This window comes from Tyto alba, unplaced genomic scaffold, assembly GCF_018691265.1.
Source record: "Tyto alba isolate M040663 unplaced genomic scaffold, T.alba_DEE_v4.0 Super-Scaffold_34, whole genome shotgun sequence".
In the NCBI taxonomy this organism is placed as follows: Eukaryota; Metazoa; Chordata; class Aves; order Strigiformes; family Tytonidae; genus Tyto; species Tyto alba.
In genome coordinates, this window is record NW_024881309.1 from 4,101,476 (window position 1) to 4,127,569 (window position 26,094).

Consider the following 26,094-nt stretch of genomic DNA (forward strand, 5'->3'; position numbering starts at 1 on the left):
CGCTGGTTCTACAGGGACATCTTCAGGATCAGTGCAGAGAAGGACCTTTGCAAGGTTGTAGGCATCCTTGTGGTTTTTAACTGGATCACCCTTTCGGGGGGGCATTCGTGACATCATGCAATGGCTTCTGCTTGTAGAACATCTCTAAGCTGGCCAGCAGGCTTAATACTGTATGCTCGGTGGGCAAGCATTAACTGGGTTCTTGGGTTACTTTCTCAAAGCTGTTGAATGAATTGCGTTTTAAGTAGTAGTGGTTCTGCTTGCTGTTAGGCACCAGTGTGCAACTGGACTTTGAGGGGAGGGTGGGAATGACTGACTTGCCCTGTGATCACTGGGGTTGCCCAAGAAAAGGGTCAGTGCAGGGAGTGAGTGAGCTCCTCCTCAGAGCAGGGTGGGGAACGTGGGCAGCAAACCACCGGGGTGCCAGAAACCTTCTCCATGACTTTGGTTGAGTCGGTTAGTTCCCATTCCCTTGGCTGTGGAGTGGCTTTGCTGTCCCTGTCTGTCTCAGCCAGCGTGGAAAGGTGAATGCACTGAGCGTGTCTGTGGGTACCCACCATCCATCCTCCACCTCGATGGGTCGCTCCTCAAACACTTTGCCCCTTGCTCTGGCTCTCACACATAGCTCAGGGACAACTTGGCTGGAAAAACTATCCCATTACTTGAGCTGGCTACACGTGCTGCTGCCCCAGTACAGCCCAGCCCACCGGGACCCACCAGGCTTGAGGATCTTTAAGGTCCTTTCCAATGCAAACCATTCTGTGACCTTTCCCAGCAGGGTGCGAGGGGCAGCGCCAGCCCCTCTCTGCAGCCAGAGCTGCCCCGTGCTGCGAAGCGCCCGTCCCTCCCGCTGCCGCCCCTTCTCCCCCCTCCTCACCACGGCTTACGAAAATCCAGTCTAGAAAATGCAAGTAGAAAGTTTGTATTTATGTATTTATTTAGTAACTGTAAACGTGTACATATATTAACTTAAAAGCTAATATAAAAATAGTACTGTTTTTTTACTATGCATGTTTGTGTGTTTTTATACAGAGCTCTGGCCCAGCCAGTTTGCTTTTTCCAGTTTTTACATGTCTCTTTATGAAGGAAGAATAAACTTTTAAAAAAATCTTCCTGATTTCTCATGTATTTCCCTGCCTCCCCCCCCCCCCCCGGCCTCTTGCTGTGCTGTAACACTGGCGACTGTCTGTTCTGGGTTTCAGTGGGCACCAAAGGAGCTGGACCAGATGCTCAGCAGCTGCTCCGTGTGGCACTAAGGACCCAGGCCGTGGTGTTAGTGCTCTGCCACGCGGGCATCCTGCTGGGATGGGTCCCCACCAGCGACGCTTCTGCTGGGGAAAATCCTCAGCAGCAAGCCTGGGCTCTGCCTTGACACCTACACCCTGAGTCCTGTGCTCTTTAGTCGCCTGCAAAAGTAGGAGGCTGAAATCTCAGTCCCTCGAGTGGGCAGGGGCTGGGACCCCGGGGCCGAGCGATGCTGCTGACCCCCCCTGAGGGAGCCGCTGCTGCCGGGGGGGCTGCGGTGCTTCCCCCCGCTCCGGCTCCCCCCCAGCCAGGGCTCTGTGTGTTGCAATAGCTGCGTTGGAAATCCATGCAGTGCTTAGGGTGAAAAGGGCTCTGCCCGCCCCAGAAAGCCCCCCCCTCCCCCCGGCCTCGAGCTGCCCACCAGCCTTCACACTGCAGTTGGGGTTTAGCAATAATGCAGGTCTGGCGCGAGTGCTAAAAGCAGGAGCTCTTGGTGACCTGCCCCGAGGTTTCATGCCCGAGGTCCTGTCCCAGGCAGCCCCAGCATGCCCTCCCAAGCGTGCAAACCTGGGCAGGGAGCTCCTGCAAGCCAGGCACATGCAGGATTTAGTGCCGGGACACGGGGGTTGGGGGGGGGGGGGGGGGGGTGTCCTGGCCTGGGGAAGGCAAACGGGACTTGGGAGCAGCGGCGAGCGCCCAGGTTCAAAAAGGAAAGAAGCTTGTGGTCCTACCTGCTCGCTGGTGCTGCAAAGTGTGAAAACCCCGAGTGTAAGCACACCGGAGCTGCAACCTCGCTCCTGCAGCCGTGGCTGAGGATGAGCGTGTGAAACCAGTGACTCCAAGGTGCTCCACCGAGGCCGGCCGGGAAGAGGAGCAACGCGGAGCGGGAAGGGGCAGCGGCGGGAGCATCCCTGCCAGCAGCATCCCTCCGTGCTCGCTCCGGCAGCAGTTTCTGCCAGGGATGAGCTCAAAGGAGCTTTCCCCTTCCCGGCTGGGGAGGGCGAGCAGAGGTTTGGGTCCCTCCTGCTCACCTGCCCTGCCTGGCAGTCCCGCAAAGCCCGCAGGGCCACGCTGCCTCCTCCTGCCTGTCCCCGCTGTGCTTGGGCACCTACAAGGACACAGGTGGGACACGCCAAGTTAGTCCGACGGTAAAGCCACCTCTCCTCCTACAAGGGTTTTTGGCAGCTGGATCCTGCAACGCTCCGCCACTGGCCCTGGGAGCGCTGGGGGGGGAGGTGCTGGTGTCACCCCAAGCCCCGTGTCCAGCTGCTTCCTCCCAAACACACAGGGACCACGCCGGGCTTTTAAAATACCATTTATTACAATGGAGCCTTCCAGGCTAAAATCCCAAGCCCAAGGCCTGGGGTTGGTTTCTGGTGTGGCAGGTTGCAGGGGGGTGGGTTTGGGATAGCTGTTTGTCTTTTTTGTTTTGTTTTGTTTTGTTTTTTTCTTTAAGTTTTCGTTTTAAACAAAAATTAAAAGTTAAGAGGCAGGGAGGAGAGGGCTCCTGTCCTCTCCCGCTCCCCGAATTAGGACAGACCCCACTTGGGAGTAGAAGGAGAGATGCTGCAGTGCGTGCCTGGAGGCATTTGGGGACAGGGGTCCCCTGCACCGTGCCTGACCCTGCTGTAAGTCAAAGGGGGTGGCAGGACCCCCCACAGCAGCTCCGGCTGCCCAGGGTGGCACGATGCCATCAGACAAACAAACCATATCCCACAGCTTCTGGTTTCAAACTGCAGTGGAAGCGGGATGGGCTTCTTCTTCTTCCTCATGCTGCTGATGTTCCAAAAAAAAAAAAAAAAAAAAAAAAAATTAAAAAAAAAAATCCACGACACAGCCCTCGTGCTCCTGTAAACGTGAGTTTCTCCTGCTGCTCGGTCTCTGCCAGCCCTGCTCCAGGAGTGCTGGGGGCTGGCGCCTGGCCCCGGGCCCCTCCGCAGCGACGGGCCCCTGCTACCACCGGCTCCTCTGGGGCTTTGGCCGGTGGCATCCGCTCCACGCCTGGTGCTGGGGCAGGTCATCCCACCCTTCCTCCTCCTCCTCCTCCTCCCCGTCTCCTCCCAGGGATGCTGGAGCCAGGGCAAGGACGGGCTTTCAAACCACAGCCGAGGAGGAGGAGGAGGAGGAAGAAGAGGAGGCTGTGGCTGCCGACGATGAAGGAGAGGAAGAAGGGGAGGAGGAGGCGTTCCAGAAGAGCCATCGCCTCTTGGGCTGCCGTTTGAGGTGGAGGTAGTCTTCCTTCTCCCGCTCCTTCTTCGCCCGCTGGTAGTGATCCTCCTCCTTCAGGTACCACACCGGCGGCCAGCGGTGCTTCTCGAAGTATTCCTGGTTCTCTGTGGGGAGACGGGGAGGGGGGTGAGGGCAGTGCCAGGACCACCCGCCCCCCCACCTCCATCCTGCCCCGGCCCCCGCTCACCTCCCGACATGGCCTTCATGTCCCGGGGGAACTTGCGGCAGACGTTGTTGTAGTTGGTGCAGATGTGATGGAGGCACCAGTCGGCGAGCTGGTAGGCGCAGTGGAACTGCAAGAGATGGAGCCCACGTCAGAGCCACCGTGGCACGGACCACTGGAGAAGCAGGAGGGATCCACCCTATTGCTCCACGGACATCCAAGACCAGATCTGGTTGTCCTCTCTGCCAGGAGAGCATCCCCCAGCCCCTCGTGCATCCCCAGCCCCACCAACACGGGGTCCTGTCCCACCACGTCCTACCTGAGCCAGCTCCAGGAACACGAGCACGTCCCCGTCGATGTCCACCATCATCTGTGCCGCCTCCATCAGGCCGGTGACGGTGTACTGCTCTGTGGGGGGGGACACGGGGTGGGTGGGGGGGTTACGGGGAGGTTGGGATGGGGTGAGAGCGGGAGCACCGCGCTGCCACCAAGCCTGGGGACAGCGGGGGACACCGTCCCGCTGCGGCCACCTCCACTCACCGGTGAGAGCCACCAGATGCGGCAGGCAGAGGCGGTTGGCGAGGATGATGAGCTTCATGTCATCGAGGTCGGGGCTGGAGCTGAACTGCCCGGTGTAGAGGTACTCCAGCACCGCCCGCATGCAGCTCTTGCTGGTGTAAGGAAGTGCCACCTGCGAGACACGCACCCGGCTGTCACCCCACGCCTGTCCCCTGCTGTCCCACCCTCCCGGGACAAGTCCCAGGACCCCCTCCTCACCTCGTTGGTGGAGCTCTCCACAAAGGGGCCGCCGAACATCGCGGCCATCCAGTCGCAGCTGGAGATGAGCAGGGGCTTGTGGGCACTGATAGCACCGTCATCCAGCACGAAGGTGACATCTGGGGACAAGCAGAGGGATGCCACTGGGACTGTCCCCGTCACCCGGGGCTCAGCCAACCCCTGCCACAAAATGCCTTGCACCGGGAACAGCGGAGAGAAGGGGATAGAGCCTGGCAGATTCTATCATTTGTCCTAAAGATCTCTGTTTTGTTTTGGTTTTTTTTTTTTGTTTGTTTGTTTTTTTTGTTTTTTTTTTTTTTTTTTTCCCCCAGCATTCTCTGCTGGCTCAGAGGAGCTCAGGGAAGAGCCCTGGAGGAGCTCCAGTTCTTCCAAAGGATCTTCCCCAGATATATCACGACACATTGGAAAGCAAAGGGGAAAAACCCAGGAATCAGATGCCTGGCCCAAGCCTGAGTCCTCGGGAGAGCTGGGAAAAACGTCGGGGATCTCCTGCCCCCCTACTCCGCTCTCCACCCGGAACCAGGGCTTTCCCTGAGGCGTGCCATGGGCCAGCACGCATCCGTCCCCTGACAGTGGCAGTTTGACCATAACAAGGTCCATCCTCATGAAACAAATTCAGCTGGAAGGAGGCTGGGACATTCGCATCCCCCCGGGACGTCACCCCGCAGCATTGCGGCACAAGCTGGTGACACGTGGTGCTTGGCGGAAAGCTGGGGAAGTCCTACCGAGGGCACGTCGCTCCTCATAAATCAGATAACCACGTGAAAATCTGGGCCCGGGAGGGAAGGAAGTCGCCTCTGTTGCTCTCCAGTAAATAAACAGAACTGTCAGGCGGGCTGGGGAGCAGGAAACCCTGGGAAAGGGCCATTACACTCACACTTTCTGGGGGAAAAAGAAATCCCAGAAATCCAAACTGTGACCAAAAACCCTGGGGAAGGTGTGAGCGCCTGCTGAGCCACGGCACGGCCGCCCCGCTCCCGCTCAAAGCCAAGAGCTCCAAGCCCCCCATCCATCCAGCAGAGCCCCCCGGGAAGGGAGAGGGGGGTGCTGTGGATGGTCCTCCCCCTTGGCCCGGAGTCATACCCGAAAAAGTCCCCTTGGCCAGGCATTCCTTCACCCGGTTGGTCCTCCGGACGTGGAAGGCTTTGGTGATCTCCTGGTTCATGAACGCCTCGTTGTTGAGGATGTTGGCCACCATCATCCGGAGGTCGAACACCTCCAGCAGCTCAGCGATGTGAGCAATGTGCATGAGGTCCCGCTCGTTCTCATCCAGCTCCCCTGTGTACAGGTACTTCAGCACAGCCCGGAAAGGACCCGGCTGGATGGAAGCATCCATCTTCACCACCACCATGAGCTTGGACTTGTAGGTCAGCGGGTCTTCTGCCATCTCCTCCTGGATGCTGGTGAAAGCCCGGCTCCAAGAGGAGAGGTCCCTTCCCCGCCGCAGCCCCCGCTCCCCGTTCTCGTAGCGGTTTCCCCGCAGGATCCCATCACTGGTGGAGGCTCTAAGGCACGGTTTTCGCTGGCCGGATCCGGCCTCCTCGGCGCTCTCGCAGATATCAAAGCTAGCAGCTCGGAGGAGGAAATCCCGCCCGTGGTGCCTCTCCTCTTGGTGCAGCATCCTCTCGGCGGCCGCGGTGACGGCCACCCCGAAGCCGTGCCCCGCGGTGCTCTGCTGGTCCTCCTCGCTCAGGTCCATGAGGAACAGGTCGTAAAATTTGGAGGAGGAGGTGGAGAGGTAGATCTTGTGTGCGTAGATTTTGATCTTCTCTTGCAGCACCAGGATGACGTCCGCGCACAGAGGGTCCTCCAAAAGGTGGGCTGGGCGCTCCTCGTTGTTGGAAGGGGGGTCCGGGACGATGATGATGGGCGGAGGGGGCCTGGGGGGCAGGAAGGGGGCTTGGAGAAGAGGCCGCTGCACGTTGCGGAGGTGGGACTTCCAGAACTGCAGGTGACGGCGGGAGATGAGGGCGGCCCGGATGGCATTGTCGAAGACGTCCTTGATGCCAAACTGGGCCACCACGCTCGTTTCATAATAGGGGATCCCCAGCTCCTTGGCTACCTCCCTCCCCTTCTCCGGGGGAAGGATCTCGTTAGGTTTGATTGGCCTGAAAAAGAGGGGAGGTAATGATGAATTCGTCTTCGGATGCCTGATAAGGAGAAAGCACGGGGCAGGCATGGGCAGCTCCGGGGCCCAAGGGTCCCACCTGGCCAAGGGTCGCCGTGCCCGGTTGACGGCCTCCAGGTCGGCATAGCGCAGGTCGAGCTGGCAGCCCACCAGGATGACGGGAGCACGGGGACAGAAGTGCTTGATCTCGGGGTACCACATGGTCTTCACATGGTGTAGGGAGTTGGGGTTGGCGATGGAGAAGCACAAAACCACGACGTCGGACCTGCGAGGAGAGGAAGGTCAAGGTCCAGCTCGGCGACGGAGCCAACCCCGCCGTGTTCTGGCACGGCACGAGGCCCTGCCTCTCCATTACCTGCCATAGGCGAAGCGCCTGTCTTTGTGGTGGTCACCAAAAGTGTCCCAGAGCCGCAAGGACACACTAACATCATCTACCACATCCCGGGAGCGCTCCAGCACCTGCGGGAAGAAAAACACCGCCCAGCTCCTGAGTCTTCCAGCCCTGCCAAGAGCGGGGTTGTCCCCGCAATTCCTCCGTGGGGAGGGTGCACGTCCGTCTCCTCGGGGTTCCCATGGGGCAGCCACGAGCCCAGCCCGCCCGGCATCCCCGCTCCCCGACAGCCCTCACCTCCTGGCAGACGCGGTACTGGTCGATGGCCCACACCGTGGGCACGTGGGTGGCGAGGAGCTGGTACTGGGTCAGCGTGGCGTTGCAGGCGCGGGCACAGATCAGTCGGGTCTTGCCCACCGCGTTGTCCCCGACCACGACGCACTTGATAGTTTCTACGTTTGGCCTCTCATAATCCATGTCAGAATCCATTAATTGGGACCTGCGGGGGGGAAGCGGGAGAGGGGGGGGGGGGGGGGGGTGTCAGCCACCAGGACAAGCCGGGGAGGAGGGGGGGGCTGTCTCCAGACAGGACAGGATGCTGAAGAGGGGGGGAGAAGACACAAGATGCTGCTGATCCTCACACTCGGAGCTGCCAGCCCCTCGCAGCATGGGGGGGGGGGGGGGGGAAGCTCTGCAGCGACCAGCAGCGGGGAGCCCCCGGGGGAAGGCAGCGAGCGAAGGCAGCTGCCCACCCCTCCCCGGCCCGCGCTCCCCCGCCAGTCCCCTTTAAAATTTAATGTTCTCGTGGCAGCGTGCGCTGCTCTGCCGCACGTCAGACACATGCCCTGCGTTAAATTCGACCCTCCTCCCTCCCCGTCTCTCCGGCCCTGGCTCATGCTTGTTCATGTGAGATGAGGCTTTTTTTTTTTTTTTTCTTTTTTTCCCTCCTCCTTTCCCCTTTCTCCCTCTCCAGCGTTTGCAAGAGAAGCTTCCAGAGCCGCCTGCTCAAGCGCACACCCCAGCACTGCCAACCTCTCCAGCCGCCTGTCTCGGGGGAGCCCCACGTCTGTCCCTCGACACCCACCCACCCCCTTTTTTCCCCACCCCATTCCCAGTGGGGATATTTGCTCCCAGCTCAGAGCAGCAAAAGAAACTCGCTGTATTTCCAGAAGACTCAGCAGCCATCGGGTTTGGGAAGGCTCCCAGCATCGCCGCCCTCCCAAGACCAGGTGTGACCCAAACCCTCCCGAGAGGGAGGTCGGTGCTGTGGGTGCTGCGAAGCCGAAGCGAAGCACCCGTATCCCACGAGCAGGAGCACCCAAATGTGCCCCCCTTTGCCTGTTCAGAGCCCCAGGGTCTAAACCAGCCCAGAATTAACTCATCACAGCGTTAAGCCGGGGATTTACGTGATTTCCAGGGGGGAAGAGCAGGGAGGAGATTGAGGGGAGAAGAACAACAAAAAAAAAAAAAAAAAACAAAAAAAAACAAAACAAAACAAAACCCACATCCCAATTGCTCTGAACTTCCCAAAGCCACAGATCTCTTCCCCCTTGTCACCACCTCCTGGCACCGGCCTCCCGAGCTGCTATAATAAACCACCAGCGCAAAAGGCTCAGTGAGCTAAAATACCCGGTAACGATGGCAACCGAGCCCCGCACGCGGGGACCACGGCCACAGCTCCCCAAACTAGCAGCCTGGCAAGGACTTTCCAATGTTAGCACCTCCCTCCCGCGCGCAAGCTCTCTGAGCACACCTGGCTACGCCAGCCCGGAGCAGACGGCACGTGAAAGGGCTCAGCACCCTGCAGGATTGAGCCCCAAGCCTTGCAGGCAAGCGTAGGCACAAATCCAGGTCGCTTTAGGTGCCAGCGCTTAGATAGTGGCTGGTCCCGAGGCAAAACTTCTCCGAGTAGTTGTCACCGCTCGCCACGTCCCCGCCATCCTTTGGGATGCAGGGGATGCTGTGTGCTGAGGACATGGAAAACCAGGAACAGCCACCTCCTCGGGCTCTGCACGGCGAAAAGGAGTCAGGGAAGGTTGTCTCCTTCCCCGTTAGGCCCTGAAAATTTATTTCCACCTCACGCGGCCCCCTCCACTGCCCTCCCCGATCCCCTCCCGGGGAGCAGCTTTGCTCTGCAGGGCCAGGAGATCTCCGAGGAGGTGGTTAGTGCTCGGGGAGCGTCGCTGCGGTTATTTTTAGGGCCAGCCATGCTCCCCGGTCGGCTGAGCTCATTCAGATGGCCGGAGGGGGGGTGGGGGGTGGGGGGGTGCAGGGGAAGGCACATGGAGATGCGGTTGGCAGTTTGGATTCTTGCCCCGCGTGGGGAGCTCAGCCCACGCCCAGCCGAGCAGCGGGGACTCGGGAGCCTGCTCAGAAAGTCCGGAGCCCCGAGGGAATTAAGGGCTAAATCCTAATGGGATCAGTGCCCGGAACGAGGAGAGAAAGGAGAGGACAGCAGCGGGCACAAAATGCGGGCTTTGAATAAAGCAGAATCACGCTGGGGGAGCTCCGGTGGCCCCACGGGGGTGGCTCGCAGCCCCCCACCCACGAAACAGCCCCCCAGGAGGGGGCTGAGCCTCTTTGCAGGGACAATTTCAGCAGCACCGTGCCGCCACCTCCGCAGCCCCCCTCCCCACCTTCCCCACCACCGCCTCTCTCCCAGGGATGGCTCCAAAACCCACCGGAGAGCAAGAAATAACCCCAAATTCCCAGACATCTGAGTTCCACACACCACACCCCCCCGCCACATCCCACAGGCAAAGCACTTCCCTGGGGTGTGGGGCTGCTCCAGCCAGCAGCCCCCCCCCCCCAGCCCTGCTCTCCCTGCCCGTTGCAGCCCCCCACCCAAACCACAGGCACCCAACTAACACACAAACACACACACCCCCCCCCGCCAAGGAGAACCCCAAAATTGCTCCTTCCAGGCTGCCCAGCCTGCGGTTGCCAAGGCAACTGCACCATCACCCCGGGGAGCCGTCGCCTAGCAACTCCCAGGCTAAAAATCCTCCATCCCGCACCTCTCGAGGGGAGGAGAACCCCCCCAAACCGGGGGGAAACCGCCCCGAAATGGCAGCGATGCACAAAAATAACGCAGCACCTCCCGTGACCCTCCTGGCAGTTGTGGGGTGGGGGCGAGATGGGGAGCCGGGGGGGGGGGCCCATGGAGGCAGCCGGGGCTGTGCAGGCCGCTGCAGGGTGGGGGGGGGGCGATGCGGGAACGGGGCCCCGAGTGGGGCTGCAGCACGGCCGGGCCTGGCCACGACACCGGGGGACACGGCGGACTGGGGGCACTGGGAAGGAGTGGGGGGGGGGGGGGGGCATTGCAATGGGGTTAGGGGTGCTCGGAGCACCCAGATTCGGGGTGAGAGGCATTGCGAGGGGGCCGGGGAGAACCAGGGCTGGGTGCAGGGTGTTGCGAAGGGGTTAGGGGTGCTCGGAGCACCCGGATGGGGTGCAAGGCATCGTGATGGGGGTTACGGGTGCCTGGAGCACCCAGATTGGTGGGTGCAGGGCATTGCAAGGAGGTTGGGGAGCACCAGGACTGGGTGCAGGGCGTTGCAATGGGGTGAGGGGTGCTTGGAGCACCCAGATGGGGGTTGCGGGGCTTTGCAGAGGGGTCGAGGGTGCTCAGACTGAGGGGGGGGGGCAGTTCAGGGCATTGCAAAGGGGCTCGGGGTGCTTGGAGCACTCGGATGAGGGGGTGCGGGGCAGCGCAAGGAGGGTGGGGAGGAGCTAGGCCGGGGGTGCGGGGCATTGCAAGGGGGTTCGGGGTGCTCGGAGCACCCAGGCCGGGGGTGCAGGGCGTTGCAAGGAGGCGAAGGAAGGGCCCCCGCTGTCCCCCGGGGCGGGATGCGCGGAGGCGGAGCGGGGCGCGGAGGGAAGGAGGCGGCGGAGGAGAGGAAGAGGGGGGGACTGGGGGTGGGGGGGAGGCGGGATCCCCGGTACTTACACCAACACAGACGAAGCGACGGCTCCCAGGGGCCGGGGCCGGGCTCGCCCCTCCGGACATGGCCACGGCGCAAGTTGCGCGGCTCGGCTCCGCGCGCCTCGGCGCCGCGCTGCGCGGCTCAAAGCCTGGGGCGCGGGGGCCCATCCCGGCACTTCGCCCGCCCCGCTTTCCGCATCCGCGGCCCTGCGCGCTGCGCTGCCCTGCGCGGAGCCCTGCGCTGCGCGGAGCCCTTGCGCGGAGCGGCGCGCTGCAGTCGGCGCCGCCCCGCCTTTCATTCACAAAAAACAAGCGGCCCCCACCAGGCCACGCCCCCGCCCCCCCGCCGCCGCTTCCCATTGGCTGACAGAGACCCGCGGGGGGGGGGGGGGTCCCGGGCGGAGGAGGGGCGCGGGGGGGGGGGGGGGGCAGCGCCCTATTCCCTCCCCTCTCGCAGGGGTCTCCATCCTGCCCCCCCCATCCTGCCCCCCCCCCCCCCCAATCCGGCCCTGGATGGATCTCCATTTTGCCCCTAACCCACCCCAGCATGGGACACCCCCCTACCCCTAATCCCCACCCCCCCCAGCCCTCCATCCTCTGCTGCATCCCCCCCCCCCCCCAATTCCCCATCCCACCCTCCCGGGGGCCCTGGGGGGTGCTGATGGTGCCAGAGGAGACCCCTCATGGGGCTGCTCACAAGCCCCCAAACACCGCCCCCCCCCCCCCGCCAGAAGTACCCCCAGCCCCTTGCAGAGCTGGTTCTACTTAGGGGGGGGGTGTTTGGGGGGGGGGGGGGGGGCAGATCTGCCCCATCCATCCGTGTTCTCCAAGCACAGGCCGCACGCTGCGGTATTGCCTTTGAACCCCAGCTCGCAGCGCTCCTCGCAGCCCCCTCCTCACCCCGCAGCCCCCCACCCCCCAGAGCCACCCTCCTGCCCCCCCCCCCCTCCCCCCCCCCCCCCCCCCCCCCCCGGCCCAGCTTTGCCACCCCAGGGCATTAAAAAAAAACTCAGAGTCATCTTTGCAGCGTGGCTGCCGGGAAGGCACCCGCCACGCTGACCCCGCTGCTCTGACCCCGTATATCCGCATCATGTGATGCCTCGCCATCCTTTCCCAAGGCTTTCGGCTGCCTCTTCCCCCATCCCCCGTCCCCCCCCCCAAACTCCCCGTTCCCCCCCCCCCCAAACTCCCCGTTCCCCCCCCCCTCAGCCCTTTCCGCTCGGATCAGGCCGGCCGGCAGCCCACGGCGCAGCCGGCACTGATGCAACGCCGCGTCAGCCGGCGTCAAAACCTCAGCGCTCGCTGCGCCTCGCACCTTTTGCATCGCTAAACCCCCTCCCCAATTCCATCCCCCCCCCCCCCCAGCCTCACCTAACTCGCAGGACGGGGATCTCTCTCTCCATAGCAGAAGGAGATGGAGTCGCTTTTTTGGGGAGGGGGGAGCCCTTTGGTTCTCCAGCTGGGCACAGGCAGCTCCCGGCGCTGCCTCCGTGCCCACACCGGGACCGCGAGCCGGCGGCGAAGCTCTCGCCTTCCCGGCGAATCTATTTATTCCCCTGCAACGGGAGCTGCGAGCAGCCGAGCTGCCGCTTTGAGCTTTCTTCTTCTTGGAGTGGGTCACGGGGAAGGAACACGTAAGGCTTGTTTGCCAGCCGCATGATTTGGCTTTATTTGCTCTCTTGTAGCAGGTGCTTAATTGTGGCATAAAGAGTTCCTGGCAGCTTTCTGGGCAGCCGAATTCCTGCCTGCCCCCCCTCCCTGCCAGGCAAAACAAAAGCACAATTGTCGCTTGCAGTTGAAACACCCGGGCTGCGGCGCTCGCCCGGGCCCCTTTCCCTGCAGGATGCTTTGCCGGGAGGAGAGAACCGGCTCGGGGTGGGGGGACACCGGGCAGGGGAAGGGGCTCGGGAGCATCCCTGGAGCATGTGGCTGCTACTCGCAGCCCCTCTGCTCCTCAGGAGGAGAAACCCGAGTCTCGGCTGACTCGCTGCATCCCACCGCTACGCCAGCGAGCCCACGCCACGGCGTGGCACGGCACAGCACGGCACGGCTGCAAGGCGAAAGCTCCCCCCCCCCAGCACCGCTGCCGCTGGCAGGGCTGTAATTAAAAGGCCGTTTGCTCCCCGATCCCACGTCTCTCCCCAGTTTAAGCCTCTCAAACTTGTCCCAAAGGGCCCCCACCTGCCCGGCTCCGTAATCACCCTTGCTCCCAGGCAAAAAAGCTCCAAACGCAACAGCTGAGCACTGGGGATCAAACTGGGAATAAAATGGGAACAAACACCCTTTTTCACCCCGCAGCATCCGCCTCCCTCCATCCTCCCCTCCCCAGCAAGGAATGAAGAAACTCTCCGGATATCAGAGACACGAGCGGACATTGCTCCAGCTGTGCCCTCCCCAATAAAACTTTCTGACTTCCAAGTCTTTAATGCCAGGAGCGTTTCCATCCCTCCTGCCCCTGCCCAGCCTTGCTGGGGGTCAGCGTGCAGGCCGCCCCGCTGCTCCCCCCGGGACTTGCAGGGGGATGGATGCGGGGATGCAACCCCGTTTTCCTTGTGCTCCTTGGAGCAGCCAGCAAATGCTCTGCAACCGCTGCAGCCTTCCCCGCCCTGCCCTGCCGGTGTCCCCCCCCCCGCCCTGATCCCCAAATATAAAGCTGAGCTCAGCGTTATTCACCTTGCAGAGGCCTCAAGGGCTGCGACAGACCAAGGCAACGCATCCCTCGCCAGCAGCGCCCCGGCAAAAGCAGATTTGCAGCAGGGAGGCACCCCAACACCCTCCGGCAGCCCCGGACCACGCGTTCCCACAGCCCCCCTGCCGCCACGGACCTGCCTTCGCCTTGCTCTGCCCCAAGCCCTGCTGTGAATTTTCCACCTTAGCCGTGGCGGAACGGAGGTGTCGCAGTGGCACTTGTCAGAGGTGAGCAAAGAGCAAAGTCCCCTGGAGAAAGTGGCCGGAGGAAAAATACCTGAATGGGGAGGAGGGTACTTACAGGCTGTGAGCCATGGCAGTCATCTTCCCGGCGGGGCTGCCTTTCCCTTGGGTTTCCATCTCTTTCTCTTGGCAGACTCTGAAAGGAGAGGGCAGAAAGGCTCGGTGAAGATACCCCAAACGTGGACTCACATCCTAAAGCCACCCCCTGCCATCCTGCACGGTGTCACCCTGCTACCCTGGGGACAGAAAGCAAGTCCTGCATGGACACTCGGGCTGGGAAAGAAGTGTCTTTGCGTGGGGAGGGGGCTGCTCCTCATCTACCGAGCGGCTCTGCCCTCCGACCCAACACCTCGCTGCCAGGTCTGCCCTCCCCACGCCACCACCTTCACCGTGCAAAGCAGCCGAAGGGGAGATGCATAGATATATGCAACAGGCATGCAGAATCCCATCCCTTTCACCGAAGCCTTGTGCTGGGTTTCACGGTGACAGCCTCCCCTCGGCCCCAGGGGCTGGTCAGGGTGCTCAAGGGGTCCCCCGGGCCCACTCCCCTGCTCCAAGCACCTTACCCTTGGGCTAAGAGCCTTCTCTGTTGGGCACGTGCACCCTGAGAAGTGCCTGGCTCTCGGGGTGGCCAGCAGACCACCAAGCCCTCCGGCATGTTTGCTTTGGCTAATGCTCCCCTCCTGCGAGCTCCGGAGCGAGGCAGGGCAGCAGGGCTCTCCCCTCCTTCTCCTGTCACCGGATCAAGGGTGCCTGCACGCGTCAGGCTGGAGCAGAGTCCAGCTTGGGCTTCGCTCCTGGCAAAGCCAGCGGACGCCTGGCTCCTGTCACGGAGTGGGAGTGGGTTTCAGACACCCACCATGGTGCTGGCTCCTTCCTCGGATCCACCCAGGAAGAGCAATTAGGGTCGCCCCTCCGTTTTGCTGCTCAGAAACCCCCCCAAATCCTGCAGCTTTTCTTCCTGGGTGATGCTACGAGGGGTTTCCTTGCTCGGGGCAGCTGCCCCAAGCATCCATGTGGGCTCCCCAGCCCCATTCACAGGACTGGGAGGGCTCAGCCTTCCCTCGCCAGCCAGCCAGGGAGGGAGAAGGCAGCTCAGACAAACGCAAAAATGGTAAAACCCAACCTGACCGTGATGGGGGAACAGCGAGGGCAAAGGGACCCTGTGCCACTGGAGACGGCACGATGGGATGTGCCACCGTGCTGGTGAGGAGAGGACTGGGAAGGAGAGTCCAGGAAACAGGCAATACCAGAGGAAAAGGTCTAATATGAGCAAAATGAGCATTTCTGCACCTTCCATCCCTTGTCCTGCCAGAGCAACAGGGTCTATCTCCGAGCCAGGAGGTTGGGGTACTCTGGAAATTCATTGCATATGCATATTATGACCCAGCTACACACCTGGATCCCGTCTCCCAGCCCTGAAACGCAGCCACCTGATACGCTACGGGTGATAACTCATCCTGCCATCGATACCGCTGCACAATTTCAGGGATTCATCACTCAATATATAAATATTTAAACCCAGAAAGAGCCACGTACTCCTGTAAAATGCTACATATTGTACAAGCAAAGCATCCCTCCTTTTACCCCAGCACAGAGCTAATGAAGATCTGGGGCTCTCCAGACAAGTCTTTTGCAGCTAGAAACCAGGTCAGGGCAAAATTCAAGGTCTCGGTCCATGAGTGCAGGATTTCTGCACCCTCCAGCTGGGATCCATTGGATTTAGAACCCTGTTTGGTGCAGAGAGCGCTGCCGATATGAAATCCCAGCTAAGGCTGCTCTTCCAGCTGCTTCCCCCCCAGCACCCCAGCCAGGTTTTGGGCACGCACGGCCAGCCCCACGCTCGCAGGCCGGCTGCAGCTGCAGCCTGGAACATTTGCAGGTTCCGCGCCGGCCGGCTGCTTCATGCAGTATTCACAGCTTCATACAGTATTAAGAGCTGCTGACGCCTCGTGAAAAAACTGTGAAAAGCTTCTATTTGGGGAAAGTTCCTCTTATAACGGTGCATCCTGTGGCTTCTCTGTTTTCCTTTTCTCCCGGTTCTCTCGCTGAGGAGAGCAGGGCAAAAAATAGGCTGATAGTGTTGCCAATGAGCCCGGGCTCTTCATCAGAAGAGGAAAATAACCCCCTGAGCAAACAACCCTGAGGAATTAATTCTCACATCGCACCCAGGGAGCTGCTATGGGTGCGGGGTGGGTGTCTGCCTGGCTTGCTGCAGCTTGGGGACCGATGCTTAGTGAGAAGGGGGAAAATGGGACCTTTCTGGGTCTTGTCCCCGAGTCTGGCTGCAGTCAGCACCCGGCACAGAGCATGGTGCAGGGTCTGGGGGGGGTTTGGTGGGGGCTTGTGTATCTCTATATTAAGAAAAAAAAAAAAATATCAAAGAACAAGGAGTCTGTTTCTAAGCAACTGTCTCCAGTAGGGATGGAGAGCAGAGGAAGGGGAAGCAATGCTGGGTAGGGAGAAAACTTCTGGGGTCCCAGAGCCCCCGGCAGGACCCGGCGGGGTGAGGGAAGGCGTGAAGGAGCTGCCTGGATCTGTCTCAGAGGTGATGGCTGTTTGAAAGGGAGGAAAAGAGGAGGCACAGGGGTGTCAGACCACCAGCAGCCAGCACTGGGGGGCAGAGGCTCACGGGTGGGTGAGCGGGAGCATCGTCCCCTTTCCCCACCGCAGAAACCGGCTGCAAGTCACGGCCCCCGGGGAGGCCAACCGTGCCTCCTGCCCTGACTTGTGAAACAGCACGAAAGCCCCCAAAACCACTTCCTAAACTAACGGCTCCCAGCTGAAGGAAGCGGCAGCAGCTCCGCCTGTCGCCCTGCCAGGAAGCCTGGAGCAAGGCGGGCAGGGAGGGGACGGCAGCATTTGGTGGCTGCCCGGACATCCCGACTACCTGCCAGGAGCCATCAACACCCCTTATTGAAGCAGCAAATAGCAGCCCCGGAGAGTCACCGGTTTTATCCGCTCTGTTCCCGTGGGACAGCCGGGTGGCATCCGTCCCACCCTGGAAGACTCTTCGCCCCCATAATTTGGTGTCTTCGTGCACGCGGCTCTGCCCGAGCGCCCTCCTCTCTGCACCACGTCAGCCAGGGGCTACTGGTGAAACCCCAGTGGCCACCAACACGCCCCGCAGAGCCCCGTCGGGGCCTGACAGCCCAATTCCCAACAGCTCGAAAAAGGGGCAAGGGCAGAACGAGGGGTTGAGAGCATCCCCCGCTCCGGAGGGTCTGCATCAGCCCACAGCTGGAAACTTAAAGCCACTTAAAGCTACTCCTGTGGCGTGAACCACCTCCACTGCAGTGCAGCCCACCCCCCCCGAACCCTTACACCCCTTTGCACCCCCCCAACAGCTCCCCAGCAAGGGGGAAAAGCCCTTCAGCCTCGCCATACCCCATCACCGCTACCGGGGCTGGATCCAGCAAAGCCCTGGGGACAAAATGGGGGGGGTGGGGGGTGGAAATTTGCTCCGGGCAGCCGGCACGGTTACCTGCGTGCACCGGCTCTGCACCGTCCCGCAGCTCTCCCCTCCGGTCCAGCAGCTGCCTTCGCTTTCCCGAGGTGCTAACTGGCCTGGACAGGTAGGACCCATTTTTATATGCTCGCCCATGTGATCCAAACAAATGCCCTAGGGATGAGTTTTTGCATTGACACAAATAAAGGGGCTGGGACTAAAACCTGTTGAACCACAATCCGTGCTCAACGGACAGGAATTTTCCACTCGGAGATCAGCCCGGCTCTGGGTGCCCCGGCGGCGTGGCACGCGCCGGGGCCCACGTCTCCCCCGCTCCCCAAATCCCGTTTCCTTGCACTTCCAAAGCCTTTCAGACTCATTCCGAAATGCTTCCTGTATTGCAGCTGGAGAAAACGAACCTGATGATGGAGGGATGGATGGGAAGTGGGAAGGAATATGTTAGAGCCACTGATTACATCTAGATTCTGCAAATCACTTGCTAATTCTCCCACGGTTCGTGGAAGAAAACACAGCAGAAGATGCCAGCCAGGGTGAGAAATGGAGGGGGATCCTTTGCCCCTGAAAAAGCAAACGGTCCCCGCAGCCTTGCGGTTTGGCATTGGCACTTCTGCACAAGTTGGGGGTTGCTTTTGGGAGCCACGGGACACTCAGCCCGTGGGCCCCTCCCGGGGATGCTCCTCGCAGCTCATCAGGGATGCTGCTGGCACGGTGCTGGTGGGAAGAAAGGCAGGTACCAGGGCAAGGGGAATCAAAGCGACCAGAAGTGACCAGGCTGGGAATGGAGAGGGGAGGGCGAGCTTCGGATGAGTGGTGGTGAGTCAATGGGAACCAAAGGACCTGAGAAGTGGCCACCGGCCACGGAAAGGAGAGGTTGTTGGGAGGGGGTGACTCAGTGGGACCAGCTGGTGAGTCAATGGGAAAGGAGGGAGCTAATGGGCTTAATGGGTGTCTGTCAGGCTTAAAAAGAGGCAAGAGGAGCCCCCTTGGGCCTGGCCCAGCTCTGCTCGGGCTGCTCTTTCTGGAGGGACTGGAGCACCTCTGGAGAATGCTGGCTGCAGGTACTGATGTAGCTGATAACAGGCAGGAACGTGCTGCTCAGCACATGCACAGGTTTTTTGTTTTTTTTTTTCTGGTGCAGGTCTTGCCTCACCTTTAATTGAGGTGCTGGTCTGCCCCCAGTGCTTCTGCTGCTGTGTGTGGCTGGCACCCAGGGTTTCCACACATGCAGCGCGTTCTCAGGGGAGGCAGAGCTGCTTGCTGGGGCCTGAGCTAGGCTAGAAAGGGAAGCCAGGGGGATTTTACTATGAATTTTATGACTGGTACTAAAAAGGCTCCTGTTCTGCTGCATCGCAGAGCAAAGATGTTCCCTGCCCAGAGCACTGCCTAGTTTGCAGCTGCTTGCTCTGTGCATCCTGCAAATGGCCTTGACCTCTGCAAACTGCAGTGCTACCTGCTGTCCCAGCTGTGAGGGTCACCCTGGGGGGGTGCCAGCCCTTGCCTTTGCAAACTTTCCTCCCCCTGCCCCCCCCCAGATCAGCCTCTGAGCCAGCTCCAGGGCTTAGCCCTGCCAAGGAGCTGGGGCTCTGCCAGACCGGGCTGGGCACAGGCTCCCTGCTGGTGCCTCCACTGCTGCAGGACTGGGGATACTGGTGGTATAAAGAGGGGTAGGTGGAAAAGGGAGGGGCTGGCTGGCTTGCTGCGTACTGGGGGGGTGTCAGGCTGTTGTCTCTCTTGCTTTGCAGCTGGTTGGTTTGTTGGGTTATAAGGGCCCTGGTAGCCCTGCTAGTGCATGGGGGGGGGACAGTAAATAGGGGTCACCCCGGGGTCCTCTTCAGGCTCAGGGTGCCAAGGGGCTGGGAGTGACTGCTGGGGGGGTTGGAAGTTGGAAAAATCTTCTGGAAGAGGCACCTGTGCTCAGGGATTCCCCCAACTATGGGTGTCTGTGAGAATCCAGCCCCCAGACCAGCTTTGGGGGGGGCTGGGACCCTGTTCTGCATGGAGCTGCAGTGGGGGCTCGGGGCTCCCCTGGAAAGCACCCTTGCTGGGACTCAGCTGAGCTCATTAAACCCGGACAAGCCCCCTGCAGCAGACCAGTTAAACCCACTTAAGGAAGGGTTAAGCCAGTTTAGTGTGATTTGGTAGTCTATTGATGTGAAGGTTAATCCGGTATAAGTGCATCGACATTGGGGATTTGGACTAATTTAACTAGTCTGTCTCCCTGTTTTATCTGTATGACTTACCGAAGGGTCCAGCCTGCATTTCCCTTCACCTCGGGCTGCAGAGAGCCACTGAAAGAGGGAGAAAATAAACTGGGGACTGGAGGGAAGAGCCACATGCAGGCTGAATCCGAAACGGCACTATTTATAGACATCCCTGCTCAGCCGGCCTAAATTCCACGTGGGTCCCCATGCCCAGCTGGCTGCGGGGTGGGCAGTGGGCGGGTGAAGCACCCAGGTGCCACCAGCCTGTTGCACATTGTTGGGGTGACTCGTGGGGCCAGGCTCAGCCCGAGCTGAGTCAGAGCAGAGGATGCTTCTTCCTCATCCCCAGCTCCTCATTAACCCGCTGCCCCCAGGGCTTTCCCACGAGCATCACCCAGCCCGGGTGGTGAGATGTCAAGGACCGGGAATGGGTGTTTATTTATTTTTTGCTGTCATCCCTAAAGGGCTATAATCACAATTAGGGCATCCACGAGGCACGGGGCAGGCACACACCTTCCTGACAAGGTGCAGCGTCCAGGAGAAGGGGGGGGGAAAGGAGGGAAGAATGACCCCTCCATAACCCAGTCCCTGTGCCATACCCTGCCCACGCAGAGTCCCTGGGGAACACGGGTGATAGGTTGAGCAGAGGCCACACCTGAGGGTTTCTGAGGCTTTACCTCCACGGTGCTGGCGCTTGCAGCACCGCTCAGTGACTCCCCTTGTCTTTGGGAGCAGGGGAGGGGTGATTCATGCTGGAGCTCAGGCCAGAAATTTAAAAAGGTGCTGAGCAGCTCCCCGGTGGGTTGCAGCAGCCTCTCGGCAAAGTGTGTGAATGGAGGGATGCAAACGGGAGCTAGTTGCATTAGGCAGTGCCCCGGCGAGCAGCGGGCTGGTGAGCACCGCTGGGATCTGGGAGCTGCCAAACTGCGGAGCTGCTGGCGCTGGAGGCAAAACTCCCGCACAGCTCTGCGCCTGCCTTGTGACTGCGAAATGGATGCGCTTAATATAGGCCAAATGAAAACATTCTTCCCAAAATAGAAGACCTTCCCCAGAAAGAGCTGCGGCTCCGGCAGGAGCAGTCACGGGGTGGCCGGGTGGGCTCTGGCAGATGTGGTTGTGCAACGCCCCACGCCCGGCCCGCGAGTGGGCAACCGGCTGGCACCCAGGGGTGCCTGCTGCCAAGGTCACACCCCCACCCCTCCCCCCGGGTCTGCCCCTGAACCTGCTGTGCCACCCAGTCCCCCAGCGATCCTCCCCAAAAAGTGCCTGATGCCCCTCTAGGAGAGGGGTTTGTGAGTGGGGCGAGCACCCACAGGGTTTGGGTGGGTGGCCCCGTCCCGGAGCCAGGTAGGGCTGTGGGTGCTGCTGTCTCATGCCGGGGCGAGTGCTTGGGCTCGGGAAGGGGGGGGGGGGGGGTATCAGATGCTGCAGGGGCTGAAGCGTGTTCCTGCTCGCCGTGCTGCGGGAGCTGAGGTTTGGGCTGGGACCCAGGGGAAGGGGTGAGCCCTCTGCAGTGCAGGGGTGGCTGCGTGGGCTGCTGCCAGGCTCGGGGGACTGCACCCACCTATGGGCTTATTGCCTGGCAAACGTTGGCTATTCCTCCTGCAATGCCCAGCTGGGGGAAAAGGGGCTGGTGCTCGGGGGGGGGGGGGGGCTCTGCTGCCAAGGAAGGTTTTGGGGGGTGCCAGCACAGCCCTGAATCTTCTCTGTGCTGCTGCGCTGCATCTCCTCCTGTTGGGATGCGAGTGCAGGAGCCTGCAAAGTGCTAGCAACTTCACAGGGCCCAAAAGGACTGTGCATCCTTCCTCTGATCCCACAGAAATTCCTGCTTAGAGGGTGCTGCAGAGCCAAACCCCCTTTGGAGCTCTGACCCTTCCCCTTTGCCCACTCAGGACTTTCTCTACTGCTGATGGTGACAGAGGCAGCATTTAATCCAGTTTGACCGGACGCAGCTGCCTGCTAGGAAAATGGGGCAGGCAGGGGTTAGAGTTCAGACCTGGGGCTTTAGCAGGTAAAAAGAAAAGCCAAAAATCCTTCTCTGCTAATCTCTCAGGCTGCACCGCGGAGCTGCACCTGGCGTTTTACCAACTGCAAAGCTCTGCAGGGGTCTGCTGGGGGGAGTGGGGTGGGTTTGGGAGTGGTGATGCAGCCTCATGGCTTTGTGTTGTGCCCCCCAGCATCTTATTAATGCTGTAGAGACACAGAAATACAGGCTCAGCTCTTGAACCCCTGCACTTGTATGATCTGGCTAGTGATATAATCTCTCTCCCCTGAGCAGGTTCAGATTCATTTTATTCCAGTAACACACGCCAGGGCTGCTGCTGCTGCTGCTGGGCAGTTACCCGAGGGCAGCTTTGTTTCCTGCAGTGACAACCTGCATCTTAACTCCTGATCCTTATGTGGTGTTAGACCCAGGAAAACTGGAGACCACCTGAGCCAAATCAAACTATCGCATCCCCTAAATCCACTTAACTCTCCCCAGAACCTTGAAATTCTCCAAGAAGGAGAGCTGGCCTCACAAATCAGTGCAGATGCAAATTTATGGTGTGTTCTGGGACAAATGCTTTTTTAATTCACAAAGCTCTTGCCCTGGGGGTTGGCTGGGGCAAGGTGAAGATGACCTTTCGGTGATTCAGTTGAAGCTGGGAATGAAATTGTGAGCCACGCAAAGGGGGAAATGTGAGGACAGGCTATGAAGAGGGGAGATAAGAGGCCACATCATGGCCAGGGCATGGCTGGAGGTGCAGCAGGTTGTGAATGGGGAGAGAGGATGTGGTTTTTCTACTTCCTTTGCTGATTGCTATGGAAAAAAAATATCTGAAAAATGGGCTTCCTGCAAGACAAAGATTGAGCTGAGGCTCTGGCAAGTCCTTTGCTTCCTACAGGCTTGCTGGTGGATATAGACAGTGTAAATATTTTTTTTTCAGCTGTTGTTGAGACTGTAGGAATTGGTTTCTTTGTGTTTCTCAGGTGCTTTCTTTACAGGACCCTCTGTGGCACCCCTGTGGGGAAACTGAGGTGGGGAGGAGCCCAAGTCAGGAGAAAATGCTGCATCTTGAGGCAAGGGCTGAGCTCTTTCTGCAGCGGCTGGGCTAGTGCTTGGGGGTCTTGGGTGGGAGTGCAAGGAGGAGATTTATTGCTCAGAAATGCCTTTGCTCATGGAAAGCAAAATAAACCATTGTTTTCATGAGCATTAGAGCAAAGCAATGGTCTTGGATCTGTGGCAAGAAGGGGATAGAGTTTCTAAGGGACTTTAGTGGTGAGCTGTAACTTTGCAGCCTGAAACAAACTGCGGGGGGTAAACCATGGTGCCAGGCATCCTGTGTCACAGGACTGGGGAAACTCAAACCCAGTGATGCCTCTCGGCTCTGCCCCTGCAAGCAATTAGTGTCCGGGGAGAGCTGAGGTGGCTTAATGAAATGAGATGGAGGTAAACTTAGATTCCATGAAATAAAATAGCTTGTTATGGCACAGAGACAGTCCTGGGTGAAGTCAGAAGAAGCACTGAAGTGGATTATAAATGGCACTGGTTAATCTTAAACTAACATCAACAGGAAGCCAGCAGCTTGGGTGGGAAATTCCAGAGCTTGCAAACAATATGTTTTTCGCCCATGTCAGAGTAAAAAGCTGGTATCTTATGAACACTTATAGGGAAGTTCTGACCTGGAAACACTTTTTTCTTTTGCATTAAAGCCCAGCATTATGTAAACAAACTGCAACAGAGCTGGAGGTTTTGCATGTGTGTGAAAGCTTTGAGAGCCTGTCAGATTCAGCTGATGTCTATTAGGTTCCTTGAATTAGTCTTTTTGGTTGAGCTGTGTCCTGATGCTCTTCAGTGCTCCCTGGCAAATATTTTGGCACCTTGGTAGCCGCTTATGGGGCTATGGGAGAGTGTCAAGAAGTGGGCTGCACAGGTCTGAGGTGCTGGGCTGGGGGGCTTAGCAGCACCCAGATGGGCTGCTGCCTCCTCTGCAAGGAGCCACTCCCTCCTTTCCTCTGCAAGCACCCATTTTTTGGTGGCCTCGTGGATTGGCTGGCGTGTGTAACTTGGCTCCCAACACAGGTGCTTTGGCTTTCACATGTGCTTTGTTGCAGTTGTTAAAGCAAGTCCCAGACTTCTCCTCCTTTCCCTGCCTTGAGGTAGTTTCCTTTTATTAAGAGCCTTTTCATCTCTAATATTAATAGAAAATGATGATTTCCTTATCTTTGTCTTACCTTTACCAACTGTGAAAGGCTTTTTTTTAGCTTTTGGACCTGATTTGGATTACTGGAAATATATATATTACATTTGTATCTCCTCCCAAAGAACTGGAGTGATAGTGGGACTGCTACACGTGTAGGCAGCACTTTGCTTCCTTGGGCTTCACCACATTGCTTCTCTCATCTGACTAACCAAGTGAATCTAACCAAAAGCCACCAGTTGGACTTGGTACCTTTGAAAGCTTTATTTTTCTTCTCAAATATCAGTTTGTGCTGGAAGTCAGGAACCTCCTGGTCCTGTGACCTAGGGGCTGTGTGAGGATGGGGCAGGGCAGGGAGCACAGCCCACGTGGCTCCAGGCTAGGGCCACCTTCCAAATTAAGTGGCTTAAAAGCAATTCCTTTCCTTCCACTGCGGTTCGGAGGAGGGAGAGAGGCCAGGGTGAGCTGAGGGGTTGCATGTGTGGAGATGCTGTGCATGGCCTGAGCTTGGTTAAACCCCCAGGGTCATTTTGCTGCCTGCCGGGGCAGACCTGTGCATGGCCTGTAAAGAAATGCTAAAACTGAGAAGCAGGAGGGGTTTTCCAGTAGTGCCTTCAATAATGTCTTTGCAATTAAAAAAAAAAAAAAAAAAAGTGTGAAGCTAAGTGGAGGGCAGTATCTCATTCTTGAGGGTGGTGGTGGCGGGGAATCCTGGATGAACATAGCTGCAGCGCTGTGCCAGAGGCTTCCCAGCAGCTGGAAAGCCAAGATTCCTGCAGTCCTGCACTGCTTAGTCAGGAGAGGGGACAGGCAAACACAGCCGGGGTGCTGGCTTGTGCTCTGCACTGGGCTTGACACCACTAGACGTGTGTTTTCCCATGGGGTGGCCCTTTTCCAGAGGGGAGGCTGCTCAGGCGTGTGGTTTATCTGTTTGCCCTGGCTGTGAGCTCTGGGGCAGGCAGGCCAAAGGAGATGGATGCTGGTGGAAATTACCCCTCCCCTGAGTGGGCTGGAGGATCTGTGCAGGCTGGGTTGTGCCGGGGTCATGGCATGGCATGGCAGCAAAGGCATTTTGCTGCACAGGCTTCCTGCTGCCTTTGCAACTCCTGAGCAGGAGAAATAGGATCTTTAATTACTCTGCAAATAGCTTTTTAGAGAGAAAGCTGTAGTTCATATTACATAGGATGCTGCAAGAGAGATTGCTGCTCCCATGGGTTTTTCTTCCAGAGCATCCCTGGGGGATCCCTCTGTACCTTGTCTGTTGGCAAACCCCTTTGTGCTGATCCCATTTATGACGATCCTCTCAGGAGGTCTCCAGATGGAAGTGGCTGATGTTGCCTCTGTGTGAAGGGCTTCTCTCTGCCTCTAGGCTTAAAAGAAAATAAAATACCCCTGCTTGGTCTGTTCAGGGTTTACTCTGTCTCTGGATTTTTGCTGTTATTTGGGTAACCACTGCAAAGGTACTGCAGGAACCAACTGGAGCTGGTTACTGCAAAGTAATGATGCTCCTCTGTTCCCCGGGACAGACCTGGGGGTCTGAGCTGCCAGGGCCACAGCAACACAAGCCTTGGGTCAGCTTTCATGCTTAAATAAACAGCAAAAACGAATGGGTTTACTGTGGTGAGAGTCACTTTGGCAGGCAGAGTCCTTTTTCTGTGCCTGCAGCTCTCCCGGCGTGCGTCCTGGTCAAAGCCACTGTCACTTCCCTGGCCACCCTCTGGCCAAGGTTTCAGCTGAGCTGTCAGCTATCCAAGGGAATTCCTGCTTTTCTAAGAAATCCACCTTTCCACGGTGGAGAGTCTTGGGCAGCTGTAATGCCCAACAGTCCTTGGGCTTGCCTTGCGTGGGGCTGCGATCCCCCAGTGTGGCTCCCCCAAGACCCCAGTTTATCACAACCCCCCCCCCCCCCCCCCAGTTTGTAATACTGCGTGAGGATGTAAACCCCATTTTGGTGATCCTGACTCATGCAAACCAATGCTCCTGACTCCGATGGGAAAAGCATTACTCACGTGAGCCTGTTTGCAGGATCAGGGCTCTAATTATGGGGTTTGCCCATCTTGTAGCGTGGGAACCAAAGCCATTAGCCCCTAAACCTCCAGATCATTCCCAATACATTAATGTTTCTAATTAGTTAAGCCTGATGCCTTTTTCCCTCTGTGATGACAGTGGCGCTAGTACTTACTCGTGTTCGCTCTGCGTGCCGGTACTTCATTATATAATGATACAGTATGTGTTGTAATACCTATTCCCAACTGACAGTGGGTTTTTTTGCATATGCCTCATCCAGAACTGATTAGGCAATGGAGAAGACAGGCTAGTGCAAATAAATGTTTAGGTTGCATCCTTCCTAATTAGCTGGGAAGCTGATGGTGCAGCGGGGAATTAGGGCCAGGTGAGGACCCAGAGCTGGTGGGTTGGCTGGAGACCATCACTGCGGGGCGGGCGGCGTGAAAACCTGTGGCCTGATTTTTGTGCTCCTTTAGGGGATGAGCT

General features: G+C 58.9%; 2 protein-coding genes across 7 annotated transcripts in view; one reads left to right on the forward strand and one right to left on the reverse strand.

Moving 5' to 3' along the window:
• Window positions 1-96: 96 nt before the first annotated feature.
• Window positions 97-17,295, reverse strand: RHOBTB2 (Rho related BTB domain containing 2). 4 transcript variants are annotated; one of them, XR_006166123.1, is made up of 11 exons: window positions 10,844-11,118; window positions 7,192-7,393; window positions 6,919-7,022; window positions 6,643-6,828; window positions 5,519-6,543; window positions 4,415-4,533; window positions 4,178-4,328; window positions 3,957-4,045; window positions 3,662-3,767; window positions 2,277-3,578; window positions 97-2,054 (listed from the first exon to the last, which is right to left on the reverse strand). XR_006166123.1 is itself a non-coding variant. In XM_042801492.1 (11 exons), the coding sequence occupies exons 2-11, from the start codon at window positions 13,865-13,867 to the stop codon at window positions 3,340-3,342; spliced, it is 2,280 nt and encodes a 759-aa protein (XP_042657426.1). In that variant the 5' UTR covers window positions 13,868-13,886; window positions 17,235-17,295; the 3' UTR covers window positions 97-3,339. The 4 variants fall into 4 exon arrangements, 3 of the variants coding, with proteins under 3 accessions (XP_042657426.1, XP_042657427.1, XP_042657425.1); XM_042801492.1 differs by lacking the exon at window positions 10,844-11,118 and adding exons at window positions 13,809-13,886; window positions 17,235-17,295 and having other exon boundaries at window positions 97-3,578; XM_042801493.1 differs by lacking the exon at window positions 10,844-11,118 and adding an exon at window positions 12,191-12,237 and having other exon boundaries at window positions 97-3,578.
• A 1,501-nt stretch (window positions 17,296-18,796) lies between these two features.
• PEBP4 (phosphatidylethanolamine binding protein 4) overlaps window positions 18,797-26,094 on the forward strand; it is a 79,313-nt gene continuing 72,015 nt past the window's right edge. Inside the window, exon 1 of one of the 3 annotated variants that reach the window (XM_042801517.1) lies at window positions 18,797-18,883. Coding sequence is in view for 2 of the 3 variants with exons in the window: in XM_042801516.1 (XP_042657450.1) it covers window positions 25,968-25,993 (26 nt within the window). In the remaining variant the exon portion in view is untranslated. Of the gene's footprint in view, window positions 18,884-25,894; window positions 25,994-26,094 lie in introns of those variants that run through there. The other 2 variants (XM_042801516.1, XM_042801515.1) reach the window with 2 other exon arrangements.

Coding starts and splice junctions, on each gene's coding strand:
- RHOBTB2 (XM_042801491.1), bottom strand. CDS start 11,118: ATGAAAGGCGGGGCGGCGCCGACTGCAGCGCGCCGCTCCGCGCAAGGG. Junction 7,394..10,843: donor GTCGCTTCGTCTGTGTTGGT/GTAAGTACCGGG, acceptor TCCCCCCCGCAG/GTCCCAATTAATGGATTCTG. Junction 3,579..3,661: donor CATGAAGGCCATGTCGGGAG/GTGAGCGGGGGC, acceptor GTCTCCCCACAG/AGAACCAGGAATACTTCGAG.